Genomic DNA, 19,600 nt, shown 5'->3' with positions numbered 1-19,600 from the left:
CAGTATAAACTGAGAACACGCAGGAGCATCTCTACCCTTGCCTTAATTTCTATTACCCTCCTCAAAGCTCTGAAACAGATTATTTGCTTGAAAACTAGGGGACCAGACAGGTGATGAAAACATCACCCAGATGCTTAAGAGAGCTCACGACTGCAGGAAGACAGCTGAGAATGCAGCAAAAGCTTTACTGATGAAACTAGATGGGAGCTGCGGGGGAGCCTATGCAATCACTGGCTGTAGCGTGCAGCCCTGGGAAAGCCTGTCATCCAACAGCCACACAAGGTAACTGCAACTCATCTGCTGTCCTGATCCCCAAGTGTTTGATTCCAGACCAAAAGTTATATTGTGTTGTATTTGCTGAACTACCTCCCTCACCTCAGTGCACTGGCTTCTTTGCTTTGATTTATAAGTTACCATGCCTCAGTGGTCTAATTGTCTTTAGACTTGAAGCAACTCCAGCCAAGAAGGGTTTTGTATAAATTTGTTGCAAATGGGTGACTCTGAACTTTGATCTCCCTCATAAAGGGAAAGATCATTATTATTTTTTTTTACTTCAGTGACTGTCTTGCTGGTTTAACGGAACTCAGATAATGTACTCCTTATTCATATCTATTGTATGCAGACAGTACAGACATACGGAGAACTAGAGATCCGAAGTATACTTCCATTGGTGTTTTGGAGTGCTCAAGAATTGTTTTCTAATTGTTGCAAATCCAACCATTTTGTTTTAAACCATTTCCTCTCCCTTCTCATTCCTGTTTGCCCTCCTCCAAATTCTTCCTTCCCATGCTGTTCTTTCATATGTGGAGTAGCAAATGAACATCATGACAGACAGAATGGGTTATTCCAGGGAAGGGTGGATATTGCAGTTTTTCTGAAGACTTCTAAAATAATGAAACTGAAATAAGCTGTTATTGCACAAGTGTTCCAGTTCAAATACATCTGCTAGCAGCTTCCTTTTGAGTTGTTGCCTGGCTGCAGTTAATTGTGCTCTGTGCAGTGAATATGTGTACTTGTGTATGGATACAAATTTGGCAACCTTCCTGGATAAATATAGATGAACATTTTTCTCTTTAGAAATTATTTTGGTTTCTCAGATTCACTCTAAAACTTCATTTTAATTCCAGTTTTGAGCCAGTTCTTTATTCAAATGCTGTCATTTTTTGACACTTTAGAAGTTTATTTTAGTACTGTATCATTTCCTCTTCTTGCTGATGCCTCCTCCAAAAGATCTTATCTCCTGCCATATGACTAGCATGGAATCGCTAAAAAGTGAGCAAAAAGGTAACTTGAGGGAACAGGGTCCAAATGTGAGGCAAATTTTAACGATTTATTCAAAGAAGTTTTATGGTGTGCTTCCAGTCCAAGAAAGCTGTATCTTTATATAGAATTAATGTGGCAGCATCTGCGCTAGTAACACATTGAGCACTCATTGTACCAGAATTATTTACAGGCCTTGGAAAGAAGCTATACAAAACTGTTTCAGATACTTGACTTGCCTCAGACTGTATGCGCTTATAGCATATCTACACCTGCATTTTAACATGTTGTAAGTGGCCACACGTAACAACACCTGTACCTAGTAGACTCAGCTTGTTTTCCATTCTGTTATTTGAAACTGTCATTTTTGGTTGTTCATGACTACCTCAGTGTTTTTCATCCTTGTGAGATATCTGGCATGCAGTCAAGGCACCTGTTTTTTTTTGTTTTTTCTTTTCTTTGAAAACAACTTGATATTTTCCAGTATTGACAGGGGGGAAATTGACTGGGGCAGGGAGGTGTTCCTGTGCTAGTGTGTTTTCTCCTGGCCTTTCATCGAAAGTGTTTCGTAGGAATAAAGCCTCTATAGTCCTTGCTTTGTTGAGCATCATTTTTGTTTTTTTGAGGGAGAGGATAAGGGAGGGAGGTGTGTGTGTTTGGGGAGGAGAATTATCCATCATGCTCATTGTTTGCCGGGGTGGTCAGCTGGCAATGTGTGTATGTGTGCACGTAAGGTGTTGGCTGAGTAGATAAAGTTTTGGCAGAATATTCAAATTTCATTAGTATGAACTGTCATGAAGTGTAGAAATGCAAATTTAAGTGCTTCTGTATGCAAAAGAGATGTTTTCACTTGAGTCATTATCATTGTAGGACTTTTCTGTCTTGCACGGAGCAAGATATTGTATTGAATAATGCTTTGATGTATGTGGGACATGAGAGAGAAAAGCTTCTCTCACTCACTCAAAGAGTACACAGCAAGTCAGGAACTTGTCATATGGGCATCCTGATGTGATCATCCGTTATATATTGTTGTCCCTCCCCCATGCCCAGTGCCTTTGTCTAAACGTAGGTATCAATGAAAATATTTCTCAAAATTTAGCTTCTCCATGAAATATAAATCTTCTCTTCTTTCCTTCTGTTGTGTTCAAGTGATGTGTCATAGGGGTATTTTCAAATTTCTCCTTTCTGTGGACCCTGTCTCAAAATCAAGGCATCCCCTCTTCACCTTACAGGCACATGACACTGTGCCAGCCCATAGATTGAAAATCTGTGTTGGTTCAAAAGCACACGCTTTTCTATATTTATGTCAGTAAACGTTCTACCTCGGATTTAAAAAATTGAAGATTTTGTCTATAACTCTCCTAGCCCTATCATTCAGGATCCTTTTTGTTTCTCTCCAGGACCCTGCTCCTGCTTTTTGTTGCCAGCTTTCTCACCCCATTCATGTGTGCTCACTTGTCACTTGGCTCCTCACTGCTCTAGACAGATGTCCCATTGCCACAGGCCTCCAGCCCTCTGTGACTACTTGATGTTGATGGTTTCCATTTCCTCTCCTTTTGCACTACAATAGCAGTCCAAGCAGAGATAGGAAAGCAGACAGCAGCTTTCTAGCTGTTCCTGCAGGCTTAATGTTTTTTTATTTGTCTTAAAGAACTTGGCACTCTATAAAACTGGGGAGTAAAACAAGCCCACATCACTAGTGAGTGCTGTGTGAACCACCACTTGGGGACCTCTGCACTGAAATGAAAACATTTTTACATTATGTGATTCAAACTGACTCTGAATCTGCAAGACCGATCTTTTGCCATAGCTGTTCTAGTGTTGTAGGTTTAGTTGCAGGTATCTATTCCTACCTTTTCCCTTTGAAACCGACTGAGTAAAGAGGTAGTAGGATGATGAAAACTCCTTTGCTGAGACTTGTGACAAATGAGTAGTTTTTCCTGCTGTTCAAAATCCTGTCGAATAGGGACTTTAATGGAATTGTTGACCCATCTTTAGCTTTGGCATTTCAAATGAGATTCTGAATGTCAAATCACTGAACACATTACTGAGAATAAACGCTTGGTGAGCCACTAGTGACAAGTGGTTAAATACTGTAAAAGGGAGCAACTGAAATGAAAAATGAAATGCAATGGAAGAGCATCACAGAGGTTGCTACTGGTGAAGTGAATAAAAATAATAGCAGGCATCTCAACTCATTTGGCTGGCAGCAGGACAATAATGTCAATTCATTTTTTTGAAAGTAGAAAAAGGTCTGCACTGTAGTTGGAAGTCATAATTATTCTAATTGACAGAAGCTAACTAGAGCATATATTGTCAATAAGACTTGACTGAATGCGCCTTAAAAAGAAGGAGAGAAAAAAAAAAAAGAGAAGCAGTGCACTTGTAACTGACTGAAAATGGTGGACTTTATTCCCTGCAGTGCTAGTAAGCCCAACCTTGTATCTGGATCTGGTCTTTTACATACAAAGGGAATTCTTTTCAGTATTATGCAGTGTCACAAAATGTCTGAACTGCATCAAGTATCACTCATCAGAATCGCCTCAGATTTCAGATAAGTAGCTGACAGACAAGATTATCTTGGCTGAAGTGTGCAAGTTAAGTTATTTAGAAATATCCCAATACCTGTCGTAATGTTATCTATGTAACACTTCATTGATGGACTGAACTAGTCTCAGAAGGAAGCAGCGTAGTTTCTCCAGATGTTCTGATATTAGTGAAATACATGGTTGTTTGTCTTTTGGCTGGTTGGAGTATTTTTCAGTTTCTCAGGAAGTTACTGTATTTTGGCATTGTGGTGTTACAGACCTCAAGGCACAGCGTTCACCTAGTAGATGGTTGGCCCATGTATACTGTGTATCAAATGCTTTCTTTAAAGTATAAGGTTGCTTGCAGGCGTTCAAGCAAGTTTTGTGGATTCAGTTCTGACAGTTATTTTCGTTCTATCAACCCTTGTATTATCCTCACCATTGCTGAATTGCAGATTTATTTATTGACTTCATTTTTAACAGATGAACTGGAGCTTCTACAGGTTTTATGGACAAAATTTTGTAGTGTACAGAAGTTACTCATGCAGAGGTGCTATTGTAAGCCTCATTTGTGTCCATCCACTGCATTTTATGCACACACATGTCATGTGAACACACGCATGCATGCCAGCAAATAAAACTGCACATTATACTATAGCAACCTACGTATTTTCCACAGGCTGTACAGGAAAATTAATTTGACATCATCCAGGCATGACATCATTGTAAAAGTCTTGAGGGATGAAGTGATGGGAAGAACATTTCTCTTTGCTTGTTTTGAATACAACAGCAGTGAGAAGGAGCAGATTGATGTTGTATTGCCTCCAGGTGTGATGAAATTGTGATCCTTTCTCTGTCCTTACCCACATGCTTGTGAAATGAGAACCTGTACATCTTTTGCACCTTCATGTGGGTTTTGGATAGATGGATGAGTTACACTACATATGCATTCTGTCAGTCTGTTTTCCTTTGTCCTGATTGCTGTTAGAAGGGAGAGCAGTATCTGAAATTGAGGATCATATGCTTACCAGCTGTGGGCCCTAAAATATAGCAGCAGCGGACCAGCATTATGGCTGTGGAGAGCTGTATGGTGGGCTTTTGGGAGAACACACCCTGGCAGAGCTGTGCTGTGGGAGTTCAGAAACACTGCAGTGTTGTTTTCATCCCTCGTCATGCAGCCTCATTCTTACAACAGTCTGAAGTGGGCTTTGTACCCCAGATTTCTGCAACACATACTGCCTCCATTCTTCTGGAGCAGGGCTTGCTGCTAAATGTGGGGGGAGAGGGAAGGTTCTTGCCCCTTTCTGTTGACTGATACAGCTTCCTTGATGAAGCCCCTCACCTTAAAAAAAAAAAAAAAAAAAAAAAAAAAAAAAAAAAAAAAAAAAAAAAACCCACAGAAGAGCAGCTTGCTAGCAATTCACCAGAGGAGCCAACTCAGCTGCAGACAGGCAGGCAGGCAGGCAGCCAGGGCTGAAGTAAAAGCAGCCTGATTATCACTGGCAACGACCCAGACTGCCTTCCTCGGTCTGGACTGCTTTCCCCTAAAATATATGTGCATAGCCATGGATCTTTAAGGGCCAATATCTGTGAATATCCAGTGAGTACGAGGCCCAGCACAACATAACAATAGATTTTCAGCATTTTTGCTCAGGTTTCAATCCCAGCAGGAGAGCTAGGTTTTCTTTCCTTTGCAAGTGAAAACTGAGATGAGCTCTTTGTGTCCCAGGATTTGAAGCCTGTGTAGGCTTTAAAAGCTGTCCTTCCTCCAACAACAGCTGTTTTACATTTAATCCAGAAAAGCTGTGCCGTTGCTGTCTTTGGGTGCTGAGGAAACTTGCAGCATGACTTCAGTGCAGAGTGAAGTATTTGCCACATCGTCTATCCCCATGATTTTTATGTCAATATCTACTTCGGAGATGTACTTTTAGACTCAGTAAAGCAAGATTTTTGAAATGTTTTGTGATCTCTAATGAAGAACTAAGTATTAACAAAAATTTGTTTCAACCTGAAAGGGTTTCTATGTAGCGTAGGTATTGGGTGTTTTTAGCTTCACTGGAGATGGAAACATGAAAACAAAAGCAAAAACCAGTTTATACTTGTGGTAAATATGGCACCTATTACTCCTAAGAGAAGGAAAGAACAATGGGATATTGACCGAGAATGTAGTAAAGAACTGTAATACACTATTTCATGAGAGGAAGGGCTATTGGAAATCTTTGTAGATCTGCAGTTCTCAGTCTCCTCCAAGGCTGTGCTTGGAATTTGTGGGAAGACTGGTGACTATTTGAGGCACTTAAAAATTAGTGTAGCTTTAGCTGAAGTAAAACCAAAAAAAGAAGAATCAAGCCTATCGTGATGGGCTTCCCCTTTTTCACATGCATAATGTATTTTAGGACATCATTCTGATTCTCACAGCAAGTAGCGGGTGGGGCTTTTTTCCTTCCTACAAAAATGTTGAACAGCAGTGCAATTTGATACAGAAAGTGATTTATTCCCCTGCTGATAACTGAGATCATCTAGCGTTCCAGACAAGCACAGTTAATGGATGACTTATCCCTCACGCAGCAGCTGATTACAAGACCTCAGGAGACAGCAGGCAGCTTTGAGTGGGGTTATAGAAACAACACGGCATTTTATTTTCCTTTTAGTGTTATTGCAACTATATTCAGCCCTGGAATGCTACAGCTGTATCAGTCTCAGCCCCCTGCAGCACTGGCATGTGTGTAAGTGGGTAGGCAGCACTGGGCCACTACTGCTCTAAGACATTAGTTCTCCCTTTCTGCGACCTCTGTGTAAACATTTGCAGGGTAGGCTAATGGGCAGTCATTTGTTTGATGCCTGTAGATAGGAGAAGTTCTGTCAAGTCTGATGATTATTTTTTATTAAAAATCCTGCTAATTTATGGGTTGGTTTTAAACCTTAGCAGCCCTGAAGGAATGTCGGTATACTGAGGAATACACCTTAACATGAATTTAAAGGTGCTACTTTCTGGCATCTGCCAGTGGAATTTTGCTCAGGTTGATTCCTACAAGTATCCATTAAAAAATAATCTGAGTTGGTAACTGGTATTGCCATCAGTAGACATAAATGAGGTCTGAGCTGATTCTTTCTTCTTAGCAGATGCTTCTTCCCAAAGAAGATGAAAACTCAGTGTCTGAGTAGCAGTGAGAAGCTTGCAATGCTAGGGTATTGCTAAGAAAGCTTAAGTGCGCTTTTTTTTTTTTTTTAATTAAAAAAAACAAGACTTGTTTCAGAGGACACCATTCCAGAAAAAGTAATTTAGTTACATGCCACTAAATATCTGGCTTTGCAGAGAAGTTGTCACATGATTCAATTTTCTCATGCAGCTTAGAGAATTTCTTTTCTGAATTTTTCACACCCCTCTGCATCTTCTGAACATTGCAACATCCAGTCCACGCTATAGGTGTCCTTTCTATGAACTTTTAAGTAACACTCAGATGTGTTGATGAAGTATTGGGAGAGTGTTTGATGTACAAGTATAGCTTTTGTTCCAAATGTTTGTTTAACACCGTTCTTTCTTTTTCCAGTACTACCAGCTCAACTGCAAGCAGTTGTGATACAGAATTTACAAAGGAGGATGAGCAGCGGCTGAAGGATTACATCCAGCAGTTGAAAAATGACAGGGCAGCGGTGAAGCTGACAATGCTGGAGCTGGAAAGCATCCACATTGATCCCCTTAGTTATGACGTTAAACCTCGTGGAGACAGCCAGAGGCTAGACCTGGAAAATGCAGTCTTGATGCAGGAACTTATGGCAATGAAGGTATTTTATTTATATTCAACAGGCTGACTGCACTGCTGACCGTGCTCCTGTGCTACAAAATATGACCAGTCACACACATGGGAAGCTTTGGTGGAGATCACTGGGTAATAAAGGGCAACTTCGTTGAAACAAATAATCAGGGCTAAAAATCCAGTAGTCAGAAAGTGACAGAAGGCAGTACACTAACAGTGACGAGCTATGTGTGTTTTGAATTAGGCAAGGACTTCATCCGTGGCTCTAAACTTGGAATGCTCTCCTTGACAAACCAGATGCTCTCTCTGAGATATGGCAGCTGAGTTGCTTGAGGGTGACCAAAAGCATGATACAGCACTTCCCAAGAGACAGTTCATTACTTTACTTACAAGCTTGCAAATGTGCATCTTGAATATTTGTGAGCTGAAGCAGAATAAATTCTCCTCCTTTTAATATTCCCATGGGAGGAGGAATCGTCTGTCAGAAGCTATCACCCTGAATGCTCTCCAACAGTCGGTCACAAGTCCAGAGCTGTTCGAGGCACTGTGTTGCAATTTGTTGCTCGGTTCAGAGCCTGAGCAAAGAACGCGGTGTGTAATCACTTGCAGTAACAGAGGATTTCAAAGAAAACTCTGATCCCTCAGGCCTGGTTTATATGTCTGGTTCTAAGGATGGAATCTATAAAAACTGACCTTTATTGATGAGAAATGGAGCTTAATATCAATCTGGCCTCTGTATTGACTTTGAGAGAGGTGAACATAAGACCATATTAAAGGCAATACAAGCATATGTCTGCATTTAGATATTGTCTGGTTTGGGTTCAGTTTAAATAAGTTTAATTTCTGCATATTAGCCAGTCATATTTTAGTCAGCCACTGACCGATATGTCAGATGACACTACCGTGTGGGGCAGCAAATCCTAATGGTTCGTAAGCTTCTAAACCTATAGATTTTTACTGGTGGCTAACTGGTAGCTTAGTAATGCTAATTATGTTCTTAGTGGTGCTGCCTTTTCATGACGGCAAATACAATTTTATATTAATGCATTCAATATTTGCAGTTCAAGGAAAAAAGATTGTGTGCTACTAGTCAGAAAATTTAAAGTTATTGTAATTGTTTGAGTATGTTATGGCCGACAGCAATATATTCCCCATAACTAAAGCATGCAAGATGTACTGGAGGACATTTGTAAATAATTAGATGTATATTTCAGATATCACACTTCCTTCTTCTCTTTTGCATCCAGACCACCCCTGAAATCTCTTGTACACCATTCTTACTGGTGTCTTTGAATCGATCATAAAAGCAAACTGCAGAGCTATCCCTTGTGACTAGTGCCCTTGCTTTCCATGACCTGGCAGGAACACCAACAGTTGCATGTTTTGAGTGCTAGTAGTGCTATCTGGCACAGTTTTGAGTGCTAGTAATCCTTTTGTTCACTATTTGATCATCGAACTTGGTTTTGACATGCAGTGTCCACTAATAACTTTTGGCTGGACCTAGCACATCGGGTTTTCGCTGCAGAATTGTCCCAGGCTGTTCTTGGTTGGTTTGTGTGCAGTGCATACTGGAATGGACACACATTTTGCACTGGTGGCTGAAGTCACCTTCAGTCCTTTCTGGTAGAGGGAAACTGACAGGACTCTTAATTATAATTTGTTGTACTTTGCTGGAATTCACGGCTGCAAGAATTCCCTAGGCTTCTGAAAGGGACATGTTGAAAACTTGTTTGTCAAAGCTTGCAATGGATTTGTTGGTAAGTGTTCTCCTGCTACAGAAATTGAAAATTCCTGCTGTTCTTCAATGCATCAAGCATTACAAAAGGCACAGCTACATTCTGCGTGCTTTGGTCCCAAGAAAATGTGCTACCTTATTAGCATCCATGGTTGTTGTTCAGGTCTGCATTACACCTTGCTCATATGTTCAGCAAACTATAACAGAGCTGAACCTGAGGACAGGACTCATGGGTGTCCTGGCTTTCTGAGTGAATTGTTTGCGTGTACCTCATACAGGATAGCATATGCATCTGCCTTCTTCTGAGACAACTGGAGAATTTTAAATTTCCTTACAGTATTTTACTTAACCCGAAGCAGATGGACTGACCCATGCTGCAGAGGACTTCCATCATGTAGCAGCTCTGAATTCGTTCCCTCCCTTCCACATTCTTAGTAAGGATGATACAGCTTGATTGAGCTATTCAAGGATTTCCTGCATTGCTGGACTTCATGACCTGCTGCTCTCTTCCTGTGCTTGCATCTGTGTTGGAATCTTTGCTGCATCTTTTGCACCTTTCATTTATGAATCCTTGTAAAAACTGATTAGCAAATCTGTCATATTGCTTCTTGCACCTGTGTTTTATGCTGATAATGTTCTGAAAATGCTTTTACACCATAAGTTCTTCATTATTGATGAAAATGATCCCTAAAAAGATGGTTTAGGGATGGTTTCTCTGTTGCCCTGTTTATTTTTTTCACTGATCCAGAGTGTAAGACATAGTGGTCTGCCAGTATTTCTCTAAAATCCAATTCTTTGCTTCAAGCAATAATTAACCATGTTTCCAAATATAGTCTCATCTGCAATTTGTCATCATTCAGTGGTCTTGCTTTGAGGTCAGTTGTTGTCATGCCCCAGTTAGCAAGGAGATTACTTCTGATGGGTGTAAATAATTCTTGGTTTACAGCCTTTCTGCATTTCAAAGGACTTGATCTAGATAAGAACTCTCAGCTTTCTACACTGATATTTTTTCCTCTCTTGTATACAGGTGGTGATAATACTGCTCATACAGTGCCTTGAGACTACAGTCTCTTAGCAGAAAATGTGAAGAATCCTGATGTCCACCTTTGTTTACAGCATTTCATGCTCTTATAGATGTGTACAGTAGAATACGTTTAAGTAGAATACATTAGAGCATGGCATTTATCTGCTCTGATATTTGTTTTAGTTCTGAAGGCTGTCTGCTGTGATCCTCCTGGAGTCCCTTTTCATGACTTAGAACTTTTTGCCACATGAGTCCTTGCTGTTTTATCCTTCTGACATGACCACATCCAACACAACTTTTAATTCTGAGGATGCTGTGGTGTTTCTGATTATATTGAGTCAAGAGCGTTTAATTTTCATTCAAGTTTTCACCCAAATTCAGAATTACTGCAAATCATACACTTGTAATATTGTGTGCATAGTAATATAAAATACTTCTCAATATGGAATTTATGCTTTATGTTGAATTCATTCAATAGGCTACATTTGGTGCTTGAAGCTTGTGAATTTGCATGGGTTCTGTAAGTCAACTGCAATCAACTGAAAGAGTGACCATTTGCTACCTCCTCCTTTAGGGTTTCATTTTGTAAATGACACTTGGGCTTTAGGCCCACATTCTGAAGAAGCGGGTATGTTAAACTGCAAAATGTTTCACCAGCATCCTGTAATTGGGAAATAACAGGGATAGTAAATACACAAAGGTTATGTTGTCACTGAAACGAAATTTAGACACTATCTTCAGAAAGAATATTTTCATGGAAAAAAACAACTGCATATGTAAAGACTAATTAACTATATAAGTAAACCCAAGCTACTTAGGTTTTCCCACATGAACTGTTGCTCTTGCCACCCTGCCTCACAGATTGTGTGTCTCCCTACCAGAATCCTCAACTTAGTTTTAATTTTTAACTTTAACCTTTACATTTCTTCCTGTTCCTTCCCTGGGCGTCTCTGTAAGACAACGGCTGATGGTTCTTCCACTTTTCCCCTCCTTTGTCTTTGCTTCTGTACTTCAAAGTCACATTGTCTTGACATGAGAAAACTAATGTACGAGGGGTGCTTTCAGAGTCCAAGTTAAGTCTTCTGGGACAGGATGCACACTTGTGAATTCATATATGATGATACAAGCTTACTGCCTTCATAAACAAAGGAGTTAACTGTTGATCCTCAAATTTATTTTGAGCTAGGATATGTAGTACAAGCAAACATTCAGTCTTCAAGTTAAAACTAGTAAGTGATAGGAAAGATCCACAGGTTCATTGTTGCAGTGGTTAAATTCACCTTTTTATTTTAGGAAATAACTGTCCTTTTGCATCCAGACTGTCCCTGATTTTGCCTAACTTCAGCTTCCAGCCTGGGAAGATCTTGTCATGACCCTCCCACACAGATAGTCCTCTGTGGAGAGTATCTTTATTTACATAAGTGCCAAAATACTCTGCTCAAATTACTGCTTAGCCTTCACTAAGCAGGCTAAGTAGATTAATGGCTTTAGAAATAGAGGCTTAAGAAGCTAAATGCATACATTTAAGAATACCAGACAATCCAGTTCAACTCCTATAACTAAATTTGCCCATCATTATTTATCAGTATTATTTACATTTTTACTGTTGACAAAGGAAATTAATGGTAAGTTTGCCTAACAACTGAATTTCTGTAAACCGCACTGAATGAAACGGATTATGTTTCTAACCTTCATTTCACATACAAGTAGATGAATAAATAAATGGCTTTAAAGCTTATACAAACCTTTCCAAGCCTGAAGGGTTTTAGGATACGGATTTTATTTTTGCATGGTTGGTGATTCTGAATAAGCCAATGATTACCTGTGATTACTTTATGCTGTTTGTAACTGTGCTGCACCTGTGTGCACTGCTTACACTTAATCCAGACAGCAAATTTTTGGTAGGAATGTGTATTATCTGCTACAGAAAGTTAGCCTAAATATGTGCCAAGATTTGAGTTTGTTAATCTTTGTTAATAAAAGATGTAATACAAAGAGCATTGTTTTTGAAGGATAAAGTAAGATACCTCTGATATTTTTGTGACTAGAATATATTCGGTTTTTTTAAAAAATAATTTAAAAATAGTGATTTGTTCCTCAGCTGGCCACACAACAAGAAGCCTCTATCTTTCAGAGATATTTGCACATCTGTGTGATGTGTAACTAGTGAACTAGTCTAGAACTGGACTGTAATACAGAAAATAGCTGCATAAACTCAGTGTTCACCCTTGATGTGACTTAGGGCACAGCACGCTCAACAGTGAGAACGTGATTCTGGGTTGGGTTTTTATTTGTTTTAGTGGTCTCTAGTTTGTTTAATGTTGGTTTTTTAACATAAAATTATGTTTTAGGACAATTTCTTTCAGTTTTTTGTGGATACTGTCTCTCCTCATTCCAGAAAATAACTAGACATTTAATGGAAGAAACTCTTCTGAAGTGTTAAACACAGAAGAGCCTTCTGGTTCAGGACACCCATCAGCTGCTTTTCATGGGAGGCTGGGAGCAAGTGCTGAAGGGGGTGGGTCACTGCACTCATGCCTTGTTTGTACGCTTCTGTCCAGCCACTCTCCGAGCCGCTGTTAAAGCAGAGGTCTGTCCCCAAATAGCTGTTGTTGTGTTATAATAGTTGACAACCCTGTCATAACTGTTAAGAGTTGCAGAAGAATTGCATGCAAGAGCTACGTCTCAGAATTTACCTTCTTTCCACAAAGTACTAGTGCCCGTCTTCTGTGGATCATATTTATGGAAGTATATAAGTGAGTGCAATTTCGTCAACCTCCAGTTGTCTATAGTTTGGGATTCTGGCCCTCGTGGAAGATTTAAAATGGACGTCTGATGGTGCCGTACCCGGTCGGCCTTTTTTACTAACTCATTCTACCACAGAGGCTGGTATTACGAGGCGGGAATATGTGGTAGTGTTTGCTGTCCTCGTCGTCCCTCAAACCTATTCCACTGTAATGAGATAAACCAACTGTAATTCTTACGTATCAATAAGAAACTGGAATCTGGCATTTAGGGAACTGTTTGGCAAGAAAATCAGACATTCCTGTTTTAGGGCAGTGGTCTCTAACCTTGTTTTAGGGCAAGGTAGAACCAAAGAAGTTTCAGCAGCCCTGGCAACCCTCTCAGATCCCTGATACTACAGATTCAGGACCACATCAGCTGCTGTGTGGCCTCTGAGCTGATTTCTGAGGCTGATTAACAGATAGCGCAGCTCATCTTACTCAGTCTCAAGAGATACTGGTCTTTTGGCAAGTTATTCTGTGTGATTATAAAAAGCCTTCTGAATGCTGATAGTGTTCTCCATGGAAAGAACACTCAAGTAATAGGAATAGATGAAAACCTTGTTTAACCTTGCCTTCCTTTAGGTGTGTAAACCCATGAAGCAGCATGCTGATAATGTTTCTTCAACAGGAGGAGATGGCAGAGCTCAAGGCACAGCTATACCTGCTGGAGAAGGAGAAGAAGGCACTGGAATTGAAACTGAGTACTCGAGAGGCCCAGGAGCAGGCCTACCTCGTCCATATCGAGCACTTGAAGTCTGAAGTGGAAGAGCAAAAAGAGCAGAGAATGAGGTCCCTCAGCTCAACCAGCAGTGGAAGCAAAGACAAACTGGGCAAGGTCAGGAGTCAAACAAGTTTCCAAAACTCACATAAACAAAATTTATTGTGCCCTTCCCTATAGCAGCCTTTAGCAAGTTAATTATTCTCCTCTTGTCTGTATGTATGTCTCTCCTCTCTTCTCCAGTTGTTAGGTGTTTCTTGCTGTGCTGTGACTTAGGAGGACTTTGCAGAATTACTGTTAAGCCTGGGCTAAAATGAGGTGGTCATCTGGGGTGGGGTGGGGGTGGCGGCATACCACAAAGCCATTCTTGACAAGCATACAAGCTGCTGTGGTTGCATGTGTTGTGTCTTGCCTCTGGCCACTAGAAACAGTGGAAGAGTCTAAGCAAAACACCATCCCCCCCTACTCCAAACACAAGATATGAAAAAATAGGGCTCGTTTCTATGAAGCTGTTAGAACATTGTAATGAGTCTCTTTTTCCAAGTCAGTTTGTAGTGATTTGAGAATGAAGACTTTTCCCACCTTAGTATAATGCAAAATAAACAGATATTTGCATTTGCATTAGTGGTTTGTATGAAGAAATAGCGATACCTAGAAAAGATTTAATCCTGTTATTTTACTGCTGCATCCCCAGAAAACCTCAGTTATGTGTTTGAAAACAAAACCCAGAGCTGAGCTAGTCTGTAACTGTCTTATTTGTTTCTGGCAAAGCATCATATGAATTGTTTGATCCAGTGCGTCTTTGTTTCAAGTGTGGTGTCAAAAGTAATGTAAGGCACCTGCAGATATGCATACGGTGGCAGAATTCTGCAAATGGGTGACCTATGGTGGTTTAGGAAACATTTAGAAGGATTTGTGAAGTGTTAATGGGTTTAGTCCATTTCTTGCTATGTTGATACACTGCCATGTTGTTGTAACATTGTGATGTTTATTTCACCTCCGTTTTAAAAGTAGCTGTGAACCCAGAGGTTTTCAGTTTTCCCTTTAAGACTGTAAGTAACTTCAAATTAGATGGCCTTTCCTCGTTTCTCAGGAATGCAGTGATGGCACCGCAACACCGTTAACACTAGCTGAGCTGAGACCGTACAACGAGAGTGAACTGACTGCTGAACTGACAAACGCACTTAGGCGGTAAGCAGCTTCCTTCGCCAGAGTTCTGCAGGTCCTGGGCAAAGGTTTGTTCTGAGCCTTTGCTCTTACCCTCAAGTGATTTTAAGATTTAAAATCACAGATTTTTCCTCTGGAAAGGAAAAGGGACAAAGTTCTTCTAACCTTCCCCATCTTTTGCTGTTGTTCTTCAGCTGATTAAAATCCTCACATGTGCTCAGCTCCATTGTCCTTGAGGTTCTCTAAAATTCAGATTAATTGTATCCCTAAGAAACCCTCAAAATGTCAGGAATGTCTATATGCAGGCAAGAATGAGATACACAAAGCAGCGACATGATTTGCTTGAGGGCACGCAGAAAACCTTCAGTGAAGACAGGATTTGAAGTGTCATCTGAGGTTAAAAAGGTTGGTCACAGCTTAGAACTTGGGGAGGAGTTACCGGAGTGGGAATTGCAGTGATTTTGGTGACTCGTATGCTGCATTTGCCTCCTGAGTATGTAAGTAGAGCCACAGTTCAATTACAAATGACATTGTTGTGTGAAGCATTAGCTTTCCAACGAGAGAGAAAATTGATGTCTTGACAAACTGCTTTTATCAACAGCCAGGTTTTAAGCCAAAGCTTTCAGTACAGTTATACATTGACTAGATACTTGTTTGTGCAGCAGATTTTGCAGCACCAGCTGTGTGCTAAGCTTCACAACAAAGGTATTCCTTGTTTCAATAGTTGTTTCAGAACTTGCTCCACCTAAGACTATCTAATATCTAATCTGGTTATTGTATTTAGAATGTGTCCAAAATGCTACTAAGATTTTTGGCTGGGCAGAGTGTATTTTGCTTTTCTGGTGTTTGCATCCTCTTTAATGCTGGAATGTCCTCTCAGGCAACTGTGGTGTTTCATTTCTGAAGTGCTTTTTTCATAGGTGCAACTTGTAGTCTGCTGAGGGACACTTAAGCCTGAAAGGCATTATGTAAAAATGTAAGATCGTTACTACTGCAGGATCAATACATCTCATACCATTTGCTTAATAGTCTGGCAGTTGCTGAGTATTTAGTTTGCTTGATGCAGGAAACAAAATTCTATGGTTATAATAATCAAAACTGTCGGGGTGGGGGGGGCAGATAAAACTCCTCAACAAAGCAATTTGCATAAACATTGCATAGAGCCATTGACCTCTCCCGTACACCCACCCCCCTCCTCCCCCAACTCCAGTCCTGGTGTGAGCAGCTCCACTGGCATTTTCTGTCTTCACTCAAGCTGCTCCTTTTTCATGTTCTTGTTATCTGCTCTTGGATTTTGAGATGAAGCCAGTGACCCTAGCTGGGAGAGACTTGAGTATAGTTGTGAAATGTGGTTTGCTGACAACACAGAGGAAAAAAACTTTGCCTTATCTACTAGGCCTTAAGTTGATTAGCATGGATTTCCAGCCAGGGACCTAGCAAGTACAGTTTGTCAGGCAGAAATGGGGAAGAAAAATAATCAGATTAAACTGTACATAAATTTTGGAGCGAAGACTCTCTGTGTAATGGAAATGTGACTGTATTAAATGTGATTGCTACTGCCAGTGGGGCTCAAGCATGGTTCTCACAGCTGTGTGGACAGGGTGTTTTTCTCCCTAATCAATGAGACAGCCAAATCAGACTGAACGCTTAATCTCCTTATCCTGAAGTCTTCTTGCTGAAAGTTGGTAGAAGGTCTGTCTAGCACATGGAGAAAGCTCGCTGCAACCTGTTTAGCCACAGCTGTGCTAAAAAATACCAGCAGTTCCTAACTGCCGTACTGGATGAATGGAGCCTCAGATATCACAATGTAATTTGTAGCATCATGGGTCCACGAATTAAAAATATTCAAAGTGCCTTTTTCTTTCTGCCAGTGCTACAACAGTACAGAATAGTCTGAAGTGACTGTAATATCTTTAGGGACAAAGTGGATTTAACTCTTTGCACTTAGCACATGCTGATTGCTCCATGCTCTTCCTGCTTGTTTGGGAAAACAAGTGCTGGCACTGTGTGTGAACCAGGAGATGCTGGGTGGGTCCCCCCTAGCACCCTCCTCACCCACCAAAGAAGTAGGACCAGAATTCAAAATAAAAAATATTTTGCCCAGTAACTGTGTTTGCTGGGGCGGGAGAGAGTTGTGAAACAAGTGAATATCGCACACTGAATCTGTGGTCTGGAGGCAATATATAAATGCCAACATTCAGGAATATTTCAGTGCTGCTTGCGATTAGTGCACACGTCCAGCAGTTGGACCTGTCTGTTACTACTACTCCAGGTAGTAGACACTGGTGAAGGGAACAGCAGCTGCAAGGATAGGGGCAAAATAACATTCGCTTATGAGTCTTTCTGTTTGTCAGAGAGTGTGATATCAATCAGCAGCCCTGCTTGATGTCCCCCTCCCCATCCTGTCTTCACAGACATGAAAGCCCTGGCAGCTCCCCCCTCTGCTGCTTTCCCATTCTGTCCTTCTGTTGCTACAGAACTGTCAGGTGGTTCTGAGTTAATTGAAGTAGAGGGAAATCCAAATAAAACCGCAGGATGCAGTTACGGTTTGGATTTTGGTGTGGTCTGGAAGCATTTTATTTGTTCGTAGTCTGCAGATGGCTTTGCAATACAACAGGCTCATCCACATAGATAGCCTGTCTTCTCTCTGTGGATGTGGATTTTCTTATAAATCGGGAATCCAGCAGCATGTTGTGAAGTTCCCTGAGTTGTCAGTGGTAGCGGCCATCAGCAGATATTCAAGGCAGGAGCAAAATGTATTGTTTCATAACATATTTGTTCTAGTAGGACTTGGGATTTCCTGTAGCAGTGTTCAGCATTAAAACCCATCTTGTGGGCTTTCCACAGAAATTGCTTTTGTTTTCCATGGCTACTATGCTAATTAGTAGAAATGTAAATTATCTGCAGATTCCATGTGGTAAAAATTACGTCGAGGTTACCAAATTTTTGGTATTGGAGGCTAAGGCCACTAATTTAGAAACACATCCTGTTCCAGCCAAGCATAAGTACTCTCTGCCAGTCTTTAGCAATTTTGTTTTCCCCTCTCTCCTTTCTTGATGGAAGGATGGAACATTTCAATGGACTTGAAGCCTCTTGAGTTTGACACATCCATAAATGAGGTTGTTGGTGGGAAATAACTTTATTCTTCAAAGGTCAAAAAGGTATTCATAGCAGCTCATGGCCTGGCATGACACCTTAGTGATTGTGCCAGTGGCCAGTTTTATGAGACAGGATCTGGTTGAATACCCCAAAATCAGGCACATTACAAAGTCTCTGAGGGAGACCCTAAATTGACATCTTCCTTGCTGGTGTGTTCCGCTCTGCTGTGGCAGGGGGAGGGAGCACTGTAGATGACTCTTACAACTTTATAACTTAGTAGGTATATAGTAGGTGATAAATGCATTAAAGACAGCACAGCAGCAAGGAAGCAGTAAGAATCCCAGATAGGAAATGCTCTTGTTTTAGCAGGTTGATAATAATGGTTTTCTTTTTTTATGCTAAGTTCTTTCGTTCTGTGAAAAATGGGCAAGCTGGCAAAGACTGAAACTTCTCCTCTCCCCGTGCCTTATTAGAAACACATTGATTGTTGAGGTTCTCTGGCAGACTCTCATCCTATTTCCAGTTGCTGATAGCTCTTCTCTCTGAGTAGGGTTATATTTTGTGTATGTATTTAGAGAATCCTTTATAAGCATTAAATATTCGGGCAGGAAGGATCCGATAATGCTAGATAAGGGCCATGGCAGACAAAATACCTTGTGACAAGACTGACTGTTGAGACCTCAGCCAGGTCACCAGTTGGCACAAAATTATGATGGCTGTGAATGGGTTACATGAATCATGTCAGTCTAGACATGTTTCAGTATCTCCCTCACGAGAGGGTGACTTTCCATCTGGCAGCACAACAAAGAAGCTATATATTTACCCTGCCCGATGACTCTTTAAACTGAGAGATAGCCTAGTAAGTGGTGCTACTAATTGGGAAGTCACCATGGAGAGCAAAAAGGATGGTAACTAGTAGGACTGGTACAGTTGTTCTTCTCTTAACAAAAAGTACATTTCGCATGGGGCTATGATCCTGCCTCTCTGGAAGTGGAAACTGCAGGTGTTCCTAGTATGACATAGAAAATTCATCCTATTGCAATAGCTTCCGTGTGTCTGTTGAGATGCAGTAATGTTCCTTGCAGTCTTAGGTCCTTACGCCTGCCCAGGGACCGCAGCCCTGTGGTGTGCCAAACTTCACGTTCTGTGAGAGCAACCGCTCCAACAGAAGGCTGTGCAGAGGCAGGGCCATGACTGTTCCCTGACACAGTGTCAGCCAGAGATAAATCAAGCCACCTTTCTTTATTTTAAATTTCCACAAACTTCATGTGTCAACATCTTAGTTTGGCATGTTTTCACGGTCCACACTGTTTCATGATGACAGGGTCCAGGAGTCAGTAGAAGCATCTCTGAAATTCAGGCCTGTCTTGATCATCAGTAAAGCCAAGTCTTGGAAATGGAAAGAGAAAACCCCTAAAACACATCATATTGAAATAATTCAGATTTAAAATTACTCTTAAGAATTGAATCAGTAAAATCCTCTTTCTGTTTGGCCAAAGTACAGGATGAACAGTGGTTAAAAGTG

At 40.8% G+C, this 19,600-nt stretch overlaps 1 protein-coding gene across 3 annotated transcripts in view; it reads left to right on the top strand.

Moving 5' to 3' along the window:
* Positions 1 to 19,600, top strand: part of MCC (MCC regulator of WNT signaling pathway) — a 230,775-nt gene that overhangs the window by 199,955 nt on the left and 11,220 nt on the right. For all 3 annotated transcript variants that reach the window (XM_055698403.1, XM_055698402.1, XM_005441623.4), the window contains 4 exons: positions 99 to 282; positions 7,340 to 7,574; positions 13,720 to 13,926; positions 14,903 to 15,000. In XM_055698403.1, coding sequence (XP_055554378.1) covers positions 99 to 282; positions 7,340 to 7,574; positions 13,720 to 13,926; positions 14,903 to 15,000 — 724 coding nt within the window. The remainder of the gene's footprint in view (positions 1 to 98; positions 283 to 7,339; positions 7,575 to 13,719; positions 13,927 to 14,902; positions 15,001 to 19,600) is intronic.

Source organism: Falco cherrug, chromosome Z (genome assembly GCF_023634085.1).
Source record: "Falco cherrug isolate bFalChe1 chromosome Z, bFalChe1.pri, whole genome shotgun sequence".
NCBI classification, from domain to species: domain Eukaryota; kingdom Metazoa; phylum Chordata; class Aves; order Falconiformes; family Falconidae; genus Falco; species Falco cherrug.
The sequence above is the reverse complement of the archived record's forward strand: the minus strand, read 5'-3'. Positions and strand labels throughout refer to the sequence as shown.